Genomic DNA, 19,535 nt, shown 5'->3' with positions numbered 1-19,535 from the left:
TAGGTCGATTGGCCGTGCTAAATTGCCCTTAGTGACCAAAATTGCCCTTAGTGTTGGGTTGAGTTACTGGGTTATGGGGATAGGGTGGAGGTGTGATCTTGGGTAGGGTGCTCTTTCAAAGAGCCGGTGCAGACCCGATGGGCCGAATGGCCCCCTTCTGTACTATAAATTCTATGTAAATTCTATGTAAATTCTATGTAAATTCTATGTAAATTTAATGTACATTCTATGTAACCAAAATGTATAAACAGTTGGAGGTCAGGTGATCTCCATGATATACTTTGCAGTTTTCTAAACCCTGGCCCTTACCACTAGCTTGTGGAGGCTGGAAAACTGGAGTTTAGAGAAGCACAGAGGCAGTGCCAGCTCAGACAGGTTAGCCGTCTGCAAAGGACTCGGAGACGTGCCGGTAATGAGAGGTGGCATTGCAGCTTTGTGAATCCCGTGGGATGCAATCTCAGGAGAAGAGATTGAAACACTGGGAAGCAAGCAGTCAACGGGTCACTCTGAGTTGGAGTGGCTTTTGAGGGAATTCAGAAGTGACGAGTTGAAATCTCTCCTGAGCGAGGCAGAATTTCAGTCGTATAACAGTGGTCACCGATGTCTGGACGGGCTGCTGAGAAATCCGTGCGATCTGTCTTGGTTGCCTCTACCATTTACTGTGCAGCGGTGTGTGTTTGACTACTGTTTCCTTGCTAATTGTCATCCATCTCATGTCAATTTAAATATTAGAATTTAAGATAAACATTATGAATTGTTTGACATTTCTGACTTTCTACAGTAAAGTTTATTTTGCTTCGTTCAGACCAGATAATCTTGTGGCTTTATTTCCTTAGCTGGGAACTGGGATTTTAAATGTTGTTGACGAGAAAATAAAAGTTTCTGTTCAAAACAAGAGTGACGTTGGAAATCCGGAGGCCGTCTAACCTGTGGGATCAGTGGAGTGGAATCTCAGAAGCAATTGCTTTTCTACTTTGATACCAGGTGTATGAGTCAATCCACTGGCTTCTGAAACAAGTTCAGCCAGTGCTGAGGGGTGCTGAGGACAAAGGAATGCTTTTCAAAGTGTAGTCTTGGCCATCGGTTTGCACGCAGCAGGTTGGGACAAACAGCGACGTGATCAGATCAGATAGTCTGTTGTGCGGGTCACCGGGAGAACTGCCCCTATTGGTGACAGTGGGCGGAGCTGAGCTGCGTTTCAACATCTTATCTGGAAGACAGCCCTGCTGACAGTGCAGCACTCCCGTCAGTACCAGCACGGCAGTGTCAGCCTAGATCATGGGCCGCACTGACGGTCGGTACCGCTGCCTCACAGCGTCAGAGTCCCGGGTTCGATTCCCGGCTTCACTGTCTGTGTGGAGTCTGCACGTTCTCCCCGTGTGTGTGTGGGTTTCCTCCGGGCGCTCCGGTTTCCTCCCACAAGCCCCGAAAGATGAGCAGTTTAGTCCCAATGTCAGTAGATCAACACTTACCTTGGAGTGGCTGCAGTTTTCCTGTTGTGTTTCCTGTGCACAAAGGCAGCAATCCCAACAGCCGTGATGATCAACACCACAATCAAAACAATGATAACTATCGCTACAGGGAAAAGAAAGGAAAGATATATTATCCTGATTACTCACAGCAAAGTCAACAAGTCAGTGGTTTGGCACAGTAACTGTGGGTTGTGTCCCGGCTCTCGCTGGTTGGTGGGAAGGGGGCCCATCCCAATCAGTTGAGACGCTTTCCACCAGGATTTCTCACGAGAATGGAAAAACAGCACCAAACTGTCACACACGCCCAACTCGGAGCGTTTGTGGATCAGGGACGACACGTTTCAGAGTCTGAGGGAGCCTGACTCCTGTGCCGCGTTGTGCTTTTTGAGGACTGGAGGTTCAACGCAGCACGGTAGCATTGTGGATAGCACAATCGCTTCACAGCTCCAGGGTCTCAGGTTCGATTCCCGGCTTGGGTCACTGTCTGTGCGGAGTCTGCACGTCCTCCCCGTGTGTGCGTGGGTTTCCTCCGGGTGCTCCGGTTTCCTCCCACAGTCCAAAGATATGCAGGTTAGGGTGGATTGGCCGTGATAAATTGCCCTTAGCGCCTAAAATTGCCCTTAGTGTTGGGTGGGGTTACTGGGTTATGGGGATAGGGTGGAGGTGTTAACCTTGGGTAGGGTGCTCTTTCCAGGAGCCGGTGCAGGCTCGATGGGCCGAATGGCCTCCTGCATTGTAAAATTCTATGATCAAAGGGTTGCGAAAGCTCATCGCCCAACCCCAAGACAGACTCTCACTCCTTCTGACTGCGGGTTGAGGAAGGCAAGGGCATCGGGCAACGCCGGATTTCGGAGTCCACCTGGATTGGGGGCAAAAAGGTCCCGGCCCGCACCCGTTCGGAAAGCACCCCCTGATCCCCGAAGGGCACGTTGAGACGCGGGAGAATCCCAAATTCTTCCTGCCCACCCTTGGAAATGAGGGTGAAAGAGATGTATTGAGCTAGGATTCTGCACCCCCCCCCCCCCCCCCTCCCCTCCCCTCCCCACCCCTTCACACCCACTTTGCGTTCAAGGTACATCTGGAAAGAGTCAATCTATTGGGTCAGGACTGGGCAGGGTGGGGTTGGGGGGGTGGGGGGGAAATGTGATGCCTCCCACAGCCAGATTGCCGACCCATGTTCAGTGTCTAGGATTAGGCGACTGGAGGAAACCCCAGAGCCCACGGGGGTGTGGGGGGGGATCGACTGGGATAACCGAGCCGCTGACACGTTGCCCACTATCCCAGGAAGCCACTGGTCGTTGTGCAAGACGTACCGTATGAAGGCAACGTGCTGGACCCCGATGACGAATCTTGAACTTCAAACTGGCACTCCTCCAGGTGATTACAGACCTGCACACGGGGAAGACAAGGGTGAGGATTGACGGAGCGACTGCTGGCTGAGTTTCCCGGACTGCTGCCACACAGGGATTTTCTGCACAGGGCGGGAGGCAGGCCTACTCTGAATCTCCATGCCCCTTTGCGTGGGAGGGTGGGTTGGGGTTTGAACGCACACTTTCTCCCCCCGCAAGGCACACGGGCTCACTCGTGCCCAAAAGAAACGGGAGGATTAGCGTTTAATTCCTGGAGGCTCTGGGGTAAAGCTGGGGGGGGGAGGGGCATTTGGAAACCCCACTCCTCGAGGAGCTTACTGATGGGTTGCATAGGGTGTGGCGGGCACGGTGGGATTTGCCATGCTAAATTGTCCCTTAATTGGAAAAAAGATGAATGGGTTGCAGGATGTCACCGTAAGGGCAGTGCATGGCTCGCAGGCTCAAAGAGGGCAGAAGTTAACTTTGTAGTTTTAATCTCGAGAGTTTTCAGGAACCGATTCATTGAATTTATTAAAGTTGAATAGGTGCGATTCTCCGCTGCCCACAAAGGGTCGGAGAATAGCGGGAGGGCCTTCCCGACATTTCTCCCCCCCCCAATGACCGCCCCACGACACGAATCGCTGCTCGCCGTTTTTTACGGCGAACAGCGGTTCTCCCCAGGCCGATGGGCCGAGTTCCCAGGCCTTGACGGCCGTTTTCACAAACGCAAACACACCTGCTCTCGCCGTTCGTGAAAACGGCCGCAAAGTGCCGTCCCGGACAACCACGGCACCGATTGGCACGGCCGCACCACGTCATCGTGCGCGTCAGCCGCCGTGACGCTTGGCGCGCGGGCTTAGCGACCGTCGCTAAGCCCGCGATGCCGTGCTTCACGGGGCCGCGCTGCTAGCCCCGCCCGGGGGGGGAGAATCGGGTCCCGGGAGGGGGCGCGGAGGCTGCCGTGAAACACGCCCAGTTTCACGGCAGCCTTTACGACTCGCCGCATTTGTGGAGAATCGCGCCCAATTTTTTAAAAGTTGAATTCCCGGAGGGCTGTACGGAGCCACGGGCTAGGAGGGTAAGTACAGACTTTAGCACTCGAAACGGAGGTGAACAGGGCCAAATGTGATTTGACAAATGTTCCCAGAAATGTCTGAACAGAACGCGAGAATCAACCTGGAACAGTTCCCTGCGGAATTCTCCAGCTCACTGTATATACCTCGGCACCGTGATCAGCGCAGTGATAACTGAAAGTATGTTGAATATTGTGTGCAGGTAGGTGCTGCCTAATCTGCAGACAGATCGCACGGCAATGTTGAATCAAAAGCAGATCATGTTGCCTCAGCATGTTGGAAGCTGTCCATTGTTCTTCCTGAACTAGAAACTGGAGGAGGGGAGTGCGGAAGGAACACAGAGACTGAGACACAGAGAGACAGACAGACAAACAGAGGGGCAGACAGACAGAGACAAAGAGCTCGAGGGAGGCAGACAGAGGGAGAGAGAGAGAGAGTGACAGCGAGAGAGGTGACAGAGATGAGGCAGAGTAAAAGGGAGGGTCAGAGTGAGACACAGACAGAGGGAGAGACAGAGAGAGGGAGAGAAAGGTAGAGAGAGACCGAGAGAGGGGGATTCAATGAGAGAGAGAGAGAGAGACAGAGAGGGGAGACAGAAAGAGAGAGACAGAGAGGGGGAGGAGATATATCGAGGGGGAGAAGAGGGGAGAGCGAGAGGGAAGGGGAGAGAGAGAGGGAAGGAGAGGGGGGGGGAGAAAGGGAGTCAGAGGGAGGAAAAGAAAGGGGGACTGAGAGAAGGGGAAACAGGAAGAGAGTGGGAGGGAGAAAGGGAAACAGAATGAGAGACAGAGTGGGAGAGAGCGAGAGAGAGAAAGACAGACAAAGAGAGAGGGCCGAGGGAGAAGAACAGAGGGAGGCAGTCAGAAATTAAACAGCAGCTCAGCATTCTCCAAGGCTGAATGAGCAGAGGAATGTACAGCAACCGTGCAGTTGGAAATGGTGACCCCGAGTGGAGCGGGGGGGGTGGGGGGTGGGGCGCAGGGGGGGGGGGGGGAAACCTGACGACCTTTCCTGGGTGTGGCTGTTCAGATTCAGGATGAATCCTCTGAATGGAATTAAGAAGGGCCCCAGAGAGAGAGAGATGACCAACTTACCGCACGTCCAGGGCACTTCCTGGAACAGTCCTCAGCGAGTTTAACGGCAGTACACCTGGAGTCGACACACATCTGTAGAGAGGACAGATTTGTTGAGAACAGGTCATTCATACAGTAGTGTGACACGGGGAGAATGTGTTTTCTTGTTGCTTTGTTCTGATATGGAACCTACCTACTCACCAATCTCAGTGATCAGACCGTGGCCACGTGAACACTTGGCACTGTTTCATCATTCAGAACGATAAAGGCTGCGGGCTGGGGGTTAGGGATGACATTTCACAAGATAGCCGGGGACAACGAGGGCAGACGTTCCCTCTGGTGACTGGTGAGCGAATCAGCTGCCAAGCACAGAGGTCTCGAATCGCTGGGGGCGACGTGCAGGGTGGGAAGAGGTGGAGAATTTTTCTCTTTATGATGATCTGGAAATCTTAACCTGAAATCGGGTTGGTTCTAATCGCACGATCGTTTGGCTGAAGCATTTTGGGAACCAGTTGGACAGGTATGCTGGAAGCTGCAGTTCCCGGTCGGAACCCACAGTTCCTGAAATACTGGACTGAAAGCTCAATAGTTTATGTAATTTGTCAGACTGTGACAAAAGGATACTTTGCTCCATAAGTGACTCGACACATCAATAGGGATATGTAACACAGAATTGAAATAACGTGCACATCACACAAGAGAATAGCTCACAATTACTCCTTAACAATATTTAATAATGACAATGGAGCCTGAATTCCTTTTTTTTTATAAATTTAGATTACCCAATTATTTTTTCCAATTAAGGGGCAATTTAGCGTGGCCAATCCACCTACTCTGCTCATTTTTGGGTTGTGGGGGCGAAACCCACGCAGACACGGGGAGAATGTGCAAACTCCACACAGACAGTGACCCAGAGCCGGGATCGAACCTGGGACCTCAGCGCTGTGAGGCGGTTGTGCTAACCACTAGGGCACCGTGCTGCCCTGGAGCCTGAATTCCTAACTGATATATCATGGGTGGGATTCTCCAACCCCCTGCCGGGTCAGAGAATCCCCGGGGGTCAGCGCGAATTCCGTTCCACCCTGACACCTGATGTGTTGGGTAAGCTGGGTCTGCGAGGACTGCGTTTACCAGAGCAGTGAGAGAGACAGGCTTCCAAAACTTGAAGAAATGCAACTCGATTTTATTGAACTCTTAACTAGTAAACATACTTGAACTGTGGGCTGACACTATGCTGAGTTGACTGGAGACCTGAGGCTAACCTGACCAGACTATCTTTCTACCACATGGTGTTTGTTCTACTTGTTGCTCACGGGCTCTGACTGTCTCAGAGGCTGCATCCCGAGAGAGCGGGAAAACTAGCGCCCTCTGGCTTTGAGTGGTCGTGTCCTGTCTGGTGATTGGCTGCTGTGTTCTGTGTGTTGATTGGTCATCCTGTGTGTCAGTCAGTGTCTGTCTGTGCACCATCATATACTTGTGTGTATATTATGAGAACGCCGGCTGCCATATTCTCCGCCGCCGTTTTTCGGGCAGGGGCGGGGTTCATGCCTCGCCAGTCGGGGCCGTTGGCAGCGCCCTCCCCCCCCCCCCCCCCGACAATTCTCCGGGCCCTGATGGTCTGATTGGCCATCCGTTTTTGGCCAGTCCCACACAGCGGGACCTGGCAGGTAAGTCGGCTGTGGCGGTCTTCGGGGAGGGGGGGGGGACGGGGATCCGACCCCAGGGGGACCCCTATGGTGGTCTGGCCCCATTGATCCGTGGGCGGACCTGTGCCATGGGGGCACCCCTTCCATCCGCGTCGGCCCCTGTAGGGCTCAACCACGGCCAGCGCGGAGTAGAAAACCTGCCGCGCATGCGGCAAAATACGCCGGCAGTTCTGCGCATGCGCAAGATCACGCCGGCCCTTCAGCGCATGTGTAAATGCGCGCAGTCCCTTTGGCATTGGCCGAAATGGTGCCAACCCCTCCGTCATCCACACTCTCCACACTTTTGGGGACTGTTGACGCCGGAGTGATTGGCGCTGATTTTCCCCCTGGAACTTAGTCCCCAGAAGGGGGAATCCCGCTGTTTATCTCCACTCAGGTAAAACCCAGCTCTGGTCAAAAGCCACTCTTCAAGTGCTGAGCAAACACAGGATTACTTGCCAAACACTGGATAGCGATCTGTTGAGACTTCTTGAAGAAAGAGACCTGGCACCCCGTCAGAATAATGCAGAACCTAGCTCCTCCCATTAGTTACATCATCCTACCAAGCTGCGGAATTCCCCGTCCGTGGGATCCTCTAGTCCGCCGGCAGCGCACCCATGCCCGCGGGTTTCCCGACGGCGTGGGGTGCCCACAATGGGGAACTCCGGCTGCGGGGACGGAGAATCCCGGCGCTGGTGGGGCCGCGCCAGCAAATGCGGCTGGCGGGCCGGAGCATCTTGGCCAATGTCTCTAATTATCCACTCCCCCAGGGAACCCTCTTTCTATAAAGAAAATTACATCAGCCCAACTTCAGCAAACAATATCCATGGCTGGAATGAATGAATTACCACATACCTTTACGATGCTTTAATTCCATCTCTGTCTCTAAAATGCTTGGCTGACTTTCAAACCAGGATTTTTTAAAAACAGCAGTTGCACACACTAACCCAGGTTTTTAACCCTTTACTGCACTAAATACATGGAACACAATATACCTGAAATTCCTCACACAGGGTGTGAGGCTAAACATGTGCCAGCATCACATAATGGGCTGAACAGCTTTGCCATGTTCCATGATCGGAAAAAATTGAAGAAACTAAAAGTGGTGCCAGCGCGAGGGATTTCAACATTCATTCCATTACCTTGTTGTCTCCGCACTTTGTTCCATTTTGAACCAATCCTTTTATTCCATCCCCGGCCAATATAACTCGGCAAGTTGCCTGCCCAATGCCAAGTTCGCCATATTTGAAAGGTGGCTTTTTATTCCCACCAACGCAGTTCAGTTGTCCGCACATGATATCCCTGTGGGTGAGGGCGGGAGAATGTCAGAGGTGAGAGGCGAGCATTCCGCATTCCAGACACGTTTTCTAACAATTTCTGAAAAATGAGACGCATTGTCGAAGCTTTTCTCCTTGCACCCATCAGGGCAGATATGCAAGGATTTAAAGGGAGCAACAAATTATACTGCATGAGAAGAGAAGGCTGACTGGTTGGCAAGTGGACTCTGATTGGTCCAGGCATTAGCATGGGGAATGAACCAGGGAATGGCTGACCGCAAGCTTTGTTTAGTTGAAAAATGAGCAATGGGGTGGACCGACTCCTCCTGTTGGCAGAGAACGGGGTATATGTGGCTTCTCGCATGTGTCAGTGAGCAACGTGACAAACATCAGCGATGAATTTAAATTGTTTGTGTTACTATCAAAGTTGATGTTATAATTGGACGGGAAGATCCCAGAATAGAACCCTAGGCGGGATTCTCCCAACGGGAGTCTAAGTGCCGACGGCAGAGTAAAAACCGGAGTGTTTTCTGGGGGCCTCCGTGGGGCTGGCAGGGTCGTGGCGCGATCTGCGGGGGCAGGGCCTCGGCGCGGAGTCGGAGACCCGGCGCTGCGTAAAAGACATGGCGCCTTGGGTCCCCGCATGCGCAGTTAGGCCGCCCCATCCTGCGCAGGCGCGGGGAACTTCTTACGCGTGCCGGCCCCAACCCAGCGTGGGGTCGGTGTTCAGGGACCGGCCACGGCAGGAAGTAGTCCCGGGGGAGGGGGGGGAAAGAGGCCGGCCCGCCAATCGGTGGGCCCCGATCGCGGGCCAGACCCCATTGGAGGCCTCCCCCCCCAGAGAATCGCCCCCCCCTTGTCTCAAAACAATTTTAAAATGAAACATGAAGGAACAAAGTCACAGAACCTCAAATTAGTTTTAACAACAAGAAAAAAAACAACATTCATGAAATGAAAATCGCTTATTGTCACGAGTAGGCTTCAATGAAGTTACTGTGAAAAGCCCCTAGTCGCCACATTCCGGCGCCTGTTCGGGGAGGCTGGTACGGAAATCGAACTGTGCTGCTGGCCTGCTTGGTCTGATTTAAAAGCCAGCGATTTAGCTGAGTGAGCTAAACCAGTCCCTTAAACAAGAGAAGAAATTGGATGACAATACAATACTCCTCTCTCCCAGTTTAACAGATTTTAGGATTAACATGGATTACAAAGAACATCTTAATCTACAACGTCTCATGAACACAAAGTCCCTTTTAAGCACACAAGATGACTATGGTCAAATACATGCACTCTCCTCTGAACCCAAGTTGGTGACTGTGGATTTGTCCTCAGAATCCCCCCCAGCTAAGACACACTTTAAAATCTTCTCCCATGATAATGCTTTCTCCAAGTGGTTTGCGTTCCAAAATCCAGACCAGGTTTTTAAAAATGACACTTCGAAACAAAGCTTCCACTCCAATTTCACAGCGAACTTGGTTCAAGATTTTACATCAACCGCTTTAGGATTTGTTTGACTTGACTGCTATGCAAACTGCTCACAATAGTTTTAACTCTCGATTCCCAGACTGCATTAACATGGCATCAAAAGTTTCATCCACCTCTGAAGTCTGCTGGCCAACTTCAAAACTAGTTACGACAATTGTCTTTTCAACTTAGAATGTTTTGTCCACTCTTCCTTGAATACTTCCGAACAATACCTTGGTCTCTGGTCTCTTATCCAGTGGTCGCAAATGCTCTTTCTATACCAATTCCCTGGTTATCTGAACTGTAACTTGTGCTTTCGGAAGCTTCTCCATCTTCCAAGGCCCCAGTTGCTGAGCAACACAGCACACTTCTGCTGACTTATTTATTTACTCTTTCCACAGTAACCCTCTCTAAGCACAATAGACACAGAGTTGGAACTTGACCAGCCCCACACATGCAAACACCTTTGTCCAGCATGAATCTAACTACAGGTTTTACTCTTCCAGGCACAGAAACATTGAATGAAACTTATTAAAACAATATTGTTAACTTATTAAAACAATACATTTACCAATACAGATAAAAATCCTTGAAAACTACCGTTATTTTCTGAACATTTGTCTGCGTAATTGTTGGCCCAATCAGGATTGTTTAGAAAGTGATGTCCAAAGGCGTAATCACAGAAGGAGCATATACTATCCATTGCACCTTTTTTCAAAAATCAAAAGCTTGAGAGAAGGTGGTGGTGGTGGGGGTAGGGTGTGGGGGGAGGAGGAAACAGCCATTCCCGGGGTCATTCCCCATGAGAATGCCTTGACCAATCAGAGTTTGCCTACCTGGATTAAATTTATACAGAATGTTGACAGTTAACTGTTCCCTGTTGCACTCTCCTTGGCAACTCCTGGTGGAATTGAAATTAATGGAGTTTGGAAAGGGCGAGGTTGATCCAGGGAGCACTGATGATCAAGATTTAAGGGGCATACAGGATCCCGTTCCTTTTTCTCCAGATTTCGCAGTCCGAGAAAATCCAAACTTTAATGGTGGGAAACTGAGCACCAGGTGAAGCAAAGGGAATGATGCATATGGTGAGGAACACTTACTGACTCATGCAGGGCTCATAACCAGATGCTGTTTTCCGACAGAAACTGAACTGGTCACCTTGCTTGTTTCTTTGATAACAATTGCCAGGCCCCGACTGTGCTCCTATTGCCAACAGAAAAGAAATATCCAATGAGCTAAATTGGAACTATTTGTCGTCAGATGTTTTATTGACTCATTTGAAATTGGAAGTGCGACAGGATTTCAACCGCATTAAGAATTGAAGAGGAGGGAGCTGGAGACGCTGATTTGACCCTTTCACAGCCTATTTCACATTCAACCTGGCTGCCATTGATCGTCTCCCTCGATTCCACTCTTCCCTAACCATCCAAAGCTCTTTGGCGAGCAGACTCAACGAGCAAGAGCCAGCCGCTGGGATAGAGAATTCCAAATATTTCAAACTCCTCCCCATCTCATTCATGGGCGGCTGACCCCTGATCGTGAGATTCCGACTCTCCCTTCTCGGCTCTGCGGCCTGGGGAGTCGTCCTCCTGGGATCTACATAGAAACCAAAGAGAAGAGGAGCAGGAGAAGGCCATTCGGCCCTTCGAGCCTGCTCCACCATTCATTCTGATCATGGCTGATCATCCAACTCAATAACCTGTTCTTGCCTTCTTTTAGTCATATCTGACGCTTTCTTGGAAGCATGCACGCTTTGGCCTCAACTGTGACCTGTGGTAGTGAATTCCATTGGCTCACCACTCTCTAGTTGAAGAAATTTCTCCTCCTCTCTGTCCTAAATGGTCTACCCCGTATCCTCAGACTGTGACCCCTGGTTCTGGACACCCTCCAGCATCAGGAACAATCTTCCTGCATCTATCCTGTCCATTCCTGTCCGATTTCAATAGGTTTCTATTAGAACCCCCCTCATTCTTCTGAACTCCATCGAACATAATCCAAACTGACTCGATCTCTCCTCGTACGTCAGTCCCGCCATCCCTGGAATCAGTCTGGTAAACCTTCGCTGCTCTCCCTCGACAGCAAGAACATCCTTCCATAGATAAGGAGCCCAGAACTGCCCCCAATACTCCAAGCGTAGACTCACCCTGTATAATTGCAGCAAGACATCCCTGCTCCTGTACTCGAAACCTCTCGCTGTGGACACCAATAAGCCATTAGCCTTCTTTACCACCTGCTATATCTGCATGCTTACCTTCATGGTGTAGGAGAACACTCGGCTCTTGCTGCACATTCCCCTCTCCTAATTTATGGCCATTCAGACAATAATCTGCCTCCCTGTTTTTGCCACCAAAGTGGATAACTTAGCATTTATCCACATTATACTGCATCTGCCATGCATGTGCCCACTCACTCAGCCTGTCCAAATCCCACTGAAGAATCTCTGCATCCTGCTCACAGCTCACCCTCCCACCCAACTTTGTGTCATCTTCAAATTTGCAGACATTATATTTAATTCCCTCACCTGAATCATTAATATATATAGTGAAAGGTGGGGTCCCAGCACCGATCCCTGCGGTACCCCACTAGTCACTGCCTGCCATTTGGAATAAGTCCCGTTAATTCCTACTCGTTTCTGTCTGCCAACCAGTTTTCTATTCATTTCAATGCACTACCCCCAATCCCATTGTGGTGATATGCATCACTGTAGATACACAAGGGGTTAATGTAAGCACACATAGACTAGCTAGACACTAGAGGGAGCACCAGAGACATCACACACACTCAACCAATAGAACAGCAAGATAGGACACGACCAATGGGCATTCACGATACACACAGAGGTGACACTACCACAGGAGGGCATTACACCAACCCATATATAAAGGACACAGCACACATGATCTTCCTCTTTCCAGTGGAGACACTCAGTGAGTACAGACACAGGGTTGATTCAACATCACACCCACCACCTGGATTGTAGCAGACTGGTTCGTCCGTCTGAGTAGCTATAACAGGATTAACAGGAGAGTCGAATCCAAATTGTAAATAGCTTAATAAACGTGTTGAAGTTATCTCCACGTCTGAACCCTCCTTTGTCAGAGTGAACATCAAGGAAGCAGCTTATGCTACGTCAAGAGCATAACAAGACACCCACGAGCTTTAATTTTACACGCTAATCACTTGTGCGGGACTTTGTTGAAAGCTTTCCAAAAGTCCAAATAAACCGCATCCACTGGCTCCCCCTAGTCAACTCTACTAGTTACATACTCGAAGAATTCCAGTCGATTTGTCAGGAATGATGTCACCTTCATAAATCCATGCGGACTCTGTCTGATTCAGTGACTGTTATCCAAATGCTCTGCTCCAACATCTTTTATAAATAGATTCTGGAAGTTTCCCCTCTACCGACGTCAGGCTGACTGGTCTATAATTCCCTGCTTTCTCCCCATCTCCCTCTTGAAACAGTGGAGTTACATTCGACACCCCCCCAATCTGCAGGAACTGTTCCAGAGTCTACAGAATCTTGGGCGATGACCACCAACGCATCCACTATTTCTCCAGCCACTTCCTCCAGTCCTCTGGGATGTAGATTATCAGCATGGGGGATTTATCAGCCTTCAATCACATCAATTTCCTCAACACAGATTGGGGCTGATTTCGTCAGTTTCACACTAAACCCTGTGCTCCCCAACCTTACCTCTCCACCCTGTCAAGCCTTTTCATAACATTATTCCTGCGTAAAATGATGCAAAGTAACGGCTAAAACTCTGGAACCTCTGCTCACCATCTCTCCCTTGCTTAATAACCATTGACTTCCTTCCTTATTTCGTACTGATCACTGCTGCTTCGCATTTCATCACACTTCTGAAATAAATAATCTCTTTTTGGTTACGTCTATCCCTGACGCAACCTTTTGTTTCCATGGCAATTCATGTCGTAACTCATTAAGCCAGCAACACAAGGAGGAGAAGAGGTTTGTTACTTTGAAATTCATCGTTCACAGGATGTAGGCATCGCTGGCATGGCCGGTAATCGCTTCCCACCCCTAATCGCCCCTTGAAAAGGCGGTAGTGAGCCTCCTTCGTGAACCGCAGTCCATGAGGCGTAGGTACACCCACGGCGCTGTTAGGGAGGGAGGTCCAGGATTTTAACCCAGCGTCAGTGAATGAGCGGCCGATATATTTCCAACTCGGGACGGTGACTGAACCTCCAGCTGGTGGTAAACGGTGATGAACATTATGCAATCATCGCAAACATCCCCACTTACGTTGGAAGCAACGTCATTTCTGGAGCAGCTGAAGATGGCTGGGCCCAGGACACGACTCTGAGGAACTTGTGCAATGATATCTCAGAACTGTGATGATTGATTCCAACAACCGCAACCATCTTCCTTTGTGTTGGGTATAACTCCCACCAATATGGGCAGCATGGTAGCATTGTGGATAGCACAATCGCTTCACAGCTCCAGGGTCCCAGGTTCGATTCCCGGCTGGGTCACTGTCTGTGCGGAGTCTACACATCCTCCCCGTGTGTGCGTGGGTTTCCTCCGGGTGCTCCGGTTTCCTCCCACAGTCCAAAGATGTGCGGGTTAGGTGGTTTGGCCATGATAAATTGCCCTTAGTGTCCAAAATTGCCCTTAGTGTTAGGTGGGGTTACTGAGTTATGGGGATAAGGTGGAGGTGTTGACCTTGGGTAGGGGGTAGGGTGCTCTTTCCAAGAGCCGGTGCAGACTCGATGGGCCAAATGGCCTCCTTCTGCACTGTAAATTCTATGTAAAAAAAATATATCTATAAATAGGGGACAGCCGGGACACTGGTTGAGTGGGAGGGGATGCTGTGAGACTGAACAGGTCAATAGACTTTCTTGACAAACAAACGTTCTGCTTCTTACCAAAAGGTTTGAACTCCATTGAGACTTTCCAATCTGCCTTGAAAGAGCGCGAGAGTAGCCCCAATTAATGGCGCGGGGAGCAGGCGGGAAAATGGGGATGAGGCCGAAATCAAATCAGCCATAATCCAACCAAATAATGGGGCAGGCTCAGGGCCCCGAGGAGTCTGTCTCATCATTGCCCCGGCTCCTAATTCTTCTGAGCACCGGCCCACGATCGAGCTGCCTGCGGGGATTATTTTGAGAGAGTGACAAGTTTCCAAGGGTTTAACCCACCTGTTCCCCACATCAAGACACACTGGTCCTGATGGCGTGGGCACTTCCCGTTGTAACAGAAGCTTGTGTTTCCCTTACAGGCAATCCCGTTGAAGCCGAAGTTGTCTTCTGGGCAATCATTGGACTTGCCGTCACAAACCTCTGCGAGGTCACAATCATCCTTCGCCCTCCTGCACAGCAAACCAGCTGCTTTCACCTAATAACCAGGGGAGAAAGCAGATTTCTGAGAGATGTAGAGAACAGGAGCAGGAAGAGGCCATTCGGCCCTTCCAGCCTGTTCTGCCATTCATTCTGATCGTGGTTGATCCAATTCTTTTTTTAAAAAATGTATTTTATTACAAACATGTATCAAAACTGGTTATAGCGAACAAACACCCCGGGAAACATACTTCCCAACAATCAACTATACAGTCTGTACAGATTTTCCCCCTTTTTCACCTTCCCCCCTCCCCCACGACGAACAGCTCCTCAAACACGGTCACAAGCATCCTCAAACCCCCCCTGAAGAGCCCCTTAACTCTAACTTTATCTTCTCTAACTGCAGGAAGTCGTACAGATACCCAGCCGTGCTGCTACCCCCGGTGGCGATGCCGACCGCTACTCCAGCAAGATTCGCCGCCGTGCAATCAGAGAGGCGACGGCCAAGACATCGGCCTTCCTCCTCTCCATGGGCTCCAGCTTCTCTGAAACCCCAAATATCCCCACCAAAGGGTCCGGGTCCACTCCCTCCTCCACTATCCTGGCTAAGACCGCGGACACTCCCGCCCAGAATCTTCCCAATTTTTCACGACTGCAAAACATGTGCGTGTGATTCGCTGGCCCCCGCCCACAACTCTCACACTCATCTGCTACCCCCTGAAAGAACCCACTCATTCTCGCCCGAGTCATATACCCTGAGCACCACCTTAAACTGTATCAGGCTCATCCTTGCACAAGAGGAGGCCCCGTTTACCCTTCGCAATGCCTCACTCCATACTCCCCAATTGATCTCCATTCCCAACTCCCCTTCCCATTTCTCCTTGATCTTCGCCACCCGCCCGCCTCCCTGCTCCCCCAGCCACTTGTTGATCATCCAACTCAATGGCCTGATTCCATCTTGCCCCACATCCTCGCCATTCATCACACCACTCCCTGAATTTAGATGCCAGTCAACACACTTCTTGACCACCCTATCCAGTTCAGAGAGTGGCCCGACGACTCTCAAGAGATGGGACGGGACAAGCGCCCAGGTGACAACTTGGGTTGATCTCCCCGTGAAGGTGACCTAATGAATCCCAACGTACTTTTTGCTTTCGCCGCCCCAAACTGTGAGGGGGACGTTTTGTGGATGGCGGGATTCCCAGACTGTTGGGAGGCCGAGGAATTCCAATAGAAAGGGGCCAGCACAGGGCAGCGGAGAGAATCGAAGTACCTTGCATTCCTGGCAGCATGCGCCTTCAGCACACTGCGCTCCTTCGTGTAGCCGGCAGGTCTGAGCGTCACAGCAGGGATTCAGGCACTCCTGTGGGTATTAGAACAGCAGGAGGGTCAAACACCATCGTCAGCGCCCGCTGGCTGCCGCACAGGACAGAAGGTCTGTCCCCAGGACAAAAAAAAGAGAGGGTGGAGAAATGCCCTCATCGTTGCCCTCAGGGGGGGAGCTGAAGTGAATGAGGCAGTACTTACCTCTGCGTTACCACAATCGCACTCTTCCCCTTTCTCCAAGAACCGGTTACCGCAGATTGGTTTTGACACAATCTCATCTCGGTTGGGAAGGTCGCGTAAGCACGAGGCAGTGTGGGTGAGCACAAAACTCTGGAAATGCTGGTGGCTGCAGGAACTGAACTCTGTTGGCAATGTGTAGCTGCAACATTAAAGAATAACTTGCGTTCAACAGTGGCTGATTCTCCCTGAGCGCGTCACAAAGCTGCTTCGAGTTAGAAACACCTCTTCCTGGTCTGTCAGACCACTCGGGCACAAGGCAAGCTGTGGCGATGCCAATTGGTTGACCCCAGCGGTTACAGTAGGGTCGTTGTCGTTTGCCAGCTATGCTTCCCCAGTCAGTCCCGATCCCGTTCATCAGACAGACCCGCCTGCTCCCATCTCCACCTGCACGCCAGCCCACCCCCCCCCTCTGTCATCCACACCGTCGCCCCCCCTTCACCGCGACCACTACCGACGGGCAGGACATGGGGCCAGCGGATACCCAGGCACACCACCCCTTGCAGTCACTCCCCACCCCGACTCGGAAATACACTGGGTGCTCCTTCACCATCGCTGGGTCAGAATCCCGGAACTCCCTGACAGCACGGGGGGTGTACCTACACCACAGGGACTGCAGCGGGGCTGGAGAAGGCGGCTCAACCATCACCACCTTCTCAAGGGACAACAATGGGTGGGAGATAAACGTTGGTCTACCCAACGATGAGGGTGCGGGGAGGGTGTTGGGGGGGGGGGGGGTGAGGGTGGGGGGGGGGGGGGGGGGAGAGAGGTCGTTGCTGCAATTCTGAAATGAAAACAGAAAGAGCCCACCAGGGTCGGGCAGCATCTGTCTGAGGACTGTAAACATGAACTCTTTCTCTCTCCACTCATGCTGCCCGGTTCTTTCCCCTCCTGGATTCTGCAACGGGTCAGATCAGTTCCTCTCCCAATCCGAGGGCTGTGTCGGAAAGGGGGCCGAATTGGCTGTGACCACGTTGTGAGCAACCTGCTGTTCTGCAGTGAGACCTCATCCATTTTGTCAACCGGCCTCTTCTCGACCACCCTGTGAAGGACAGAGGTTTCTACTGGCAAAGCAGCGGAGGTATGAGGGGAACACCTCGGGTTGTTAAATGTAGGAGAGCTGTGAGGCTTCTTGCCAAGGTCGTGTTGTGAAGGAACACCCTTTTATCTCAGTGCGTTTCCAACAATGCAGGGAAATGAATCACTCACCTCAAGACTGGAGACATGATGCAGGAATTGGAACTACACAAGCAAGTGTTATCGTCATGATTCATGCCAAGGTTGTGACCCATCTCGTGGGCTATTGTCGACGCAACTCCATGAACGTTGCCTTGGTGATCCTAGGGAGAAGTTAACCTCTTCAGAGCTCCGTGTCCAACAGATCGCAGTACAATGCCAGCTGATGGTAATACCTCAACCTGGCTCCTGTCCAACACCATGGAATTGTGGGGGCACCGAAGGTGGTATCACCCAGCTCCAAACCTTGGCCCAAACTCTTCTACTGTGAAATTCCTCGCCTATCGTTTTGTTACACCCACTCGCCACCATTTCCAGCCTCTCCGGCCTCCACCCTTGGGAACCCCAGCTCACCCAAACTCGGTTTCTGTGCATCCTGCCGGGGGAATCAGATCGTGCTGACCGTTCTGGCCAGCTCTCACTGACTGGCGTTGGCCCTCGATCCAGCATCACCTCCATGTCAAATCTCTCGCCCTGCCTTGGGAAGCTCCTCCAGCCCGCAATAAACCCTGCCTTCCTCCAACACTGACCGCCCGCACTGACCTCATTCTCCAACTTCAACGGCCGTGCCTTCGTCTCACTGGGTCCTGAACTTTGAACTTCCCTCCCTGACCCCTTTTCATCCCTACCTTTCTCACCAGACATGAGGTCGTCTGCCATCAGAACCTATCACGTGACTGACGTTTGTGATTTTGTCTGAGGTGCTTTTGTGTAAAACATTGGATTTTTGATCATATTAACGGTGTTATATAAATGCAGGTTTCTGTTAACAGCAGGCTGTGGTGGTGGAGTCCTAATTCAAGATGAAGGTTCTTTGGGTGAGGAGGTTTTTTTTTAGCATATCTGCATTTATTGGATGTGGGTGTCACTGGCTGGGTCGGCATTTATTACCCATCCCTATCTGCCCTCTGAGAAGATGGTGGTGAGCTGCCTTCTTGAACCGCTGCAGTCCCTGAGGTGTAGGTACACCCACTGTGCTGTTAGGGAGGGAGTTCCAGGCTGTTGCCCCAGTGACAGTGAAGGAACGGCCGATATATTTCCAAGTCAGGGGGGTGAGTGACTTGGAGGGGAACCTCCAGGTGGTGGGGTTCCCAGGTATCTGCTGCCATTGTCCTTCTAGATGGTAGAGGCCGTGGGTTTGGAAGGTGCTGTCTAAGGAGCCTTGGTGAGTTGCTGCAGTGCATCTTGTAGATGGTACACACGGCTGTCACTGTGCGTCGGTGGTGGAGGGAGTGAATGTTTGTGGAAGGGGGAGCAATCAAGCGGGGCTGCTTTGTCCTGGATGGTGTTGAGCTTCTTGAGTGTTGTTTGACCTGCACTCATCCAGGCAAGTGGAGAATATTCCATCACACTCCTGACTTGGGTAGGGTCGGGACAGAAAGGTACCCCAGGTGCTGTCTGACCATGATTCGACTACACCACTCCTGTAATCCCTCAAAGCAGAAAAGGACAGGAGCCTTCCTCCTTGCTTTCTGCACTTGCATGTGAACCTCAAGTGACTTCTTGACGAGGACACCCTTTGGACATCAGCACTTTCTAATTTCTTACCAGGTAAGCAATATCCAGCATGTCTGTTCCTCAACAATGTCGCAATGTTCAACACACAAGGAAGCAAAGATGCCAGATGGGCCTCCAAACGTCACATTGGGTGAACCAAATAGGGAGAGGAGCCTTCTCGAAATGTACCACATCCACCCTGCTGATGCCTTGAGGAAAATATTGACTGGTGTCTGACTGAACCGATCTCTTCAGATCAGAACAGCAATCAATGTCATTTCTTCCGTCTCGTGCCAATCCGCTCCACTGAGCCGGTTTATATAATAGTTTACGGTGCAGGAGGGAGGAGGCTATTTGGCCCTCCTGTCTGCACCAGCCCTCCAAATGAATGATCAACTCACCTCCTCGCCTTTCCCTGCCTTCTCCCCGTGACCCTGCTCCTTCTTTTGAATGCTCCGCTCCACTGAACTTGCCTCTGCCGCATTGCCGAGCAGCGCACTCCCAGCGCTAACCGCTCCGTCCGCAAAAACGTTACCCCTCCTATCACC

At 51.2% G+C, this 19,535-nt stretch overlaps 1 protein-coding gene across 3 annotated transcripts in view; it reads right to left on the bottom strand.

Annotated features, from left to right (window-relative positions):
• The window catches only part of LOC119957536 (zinc metalloproteinase-disintegrin-like BjussuMP-1), a 53,589-nt gene that overhangs the window by 12,535 nt on the left and 21,519 nt on the right, over window positions 1-19,535 (bottom strand). For all 3 annotated transcript variants that reach the window (XR_005458817.1, XM_038785681.1, XM_038785682.1), the window contains exons 11-19: window positions 17,464-17,594; window positions 16,219-16,396; window positions 15,965-16,054; window positions 14,554-14,749; window positions 10,491-10,593; window positions 7,795-7,954; window positions 4,989-5,060; window positions 2,786-2,861; window positions 1,473-1,575 (exon numbers count right to left, since the gene is read on the bottom strand). Coding sequence is in view for 2 of the 3 variants with exons in the window: in XM_038785681.1 (XP_038641609.1) it covers window positions 1,473-1,575; window positions 2,786-2,861; window positions 4,989-5,060; window positions 7,795-7,954; window positions 10,491-10,593; window positions 14,554-14,749; window positions 15,965-16,054; window positions 16,219-16,396; window positions 17,464-17,594 (1,109 nt within the window). In the remaining variant the exon portion in view is untranslated. The remainder of the gene's footprint in view (window positions 1-1,472; window positions 1,576-2,785; window positions 2,862-4,988; window positions 5,061-7,794; window positions 7,955-10,490; window positions 10,594-14,553; window positions 14,750-15,964; window positions 16,055-16,218; window positions 16,397-17,463; window positions 17,595-19,535) is intronic.

The sequence above is a fragment of the Scyliorhinus canicula genome, chromosome 26 (genome assembly GCF_902713615.1).
Source record: "Scyliorhinus canicula chromosome 26, sScyCan1.1, whole genome shotgun sequence".
Taxonomy (NCBI): Eukaryota; Metazoa; Chordata; class Chondrichthyes; order Carcharhiniformes; family Scyliorhinidae; genus Scyliorhinus; species Scyliorhinus canicula.
Note: the sequence above shows the minus strand (reverse complement) of the source record. Positions and strands in the feature narration are given on the sequence as shown.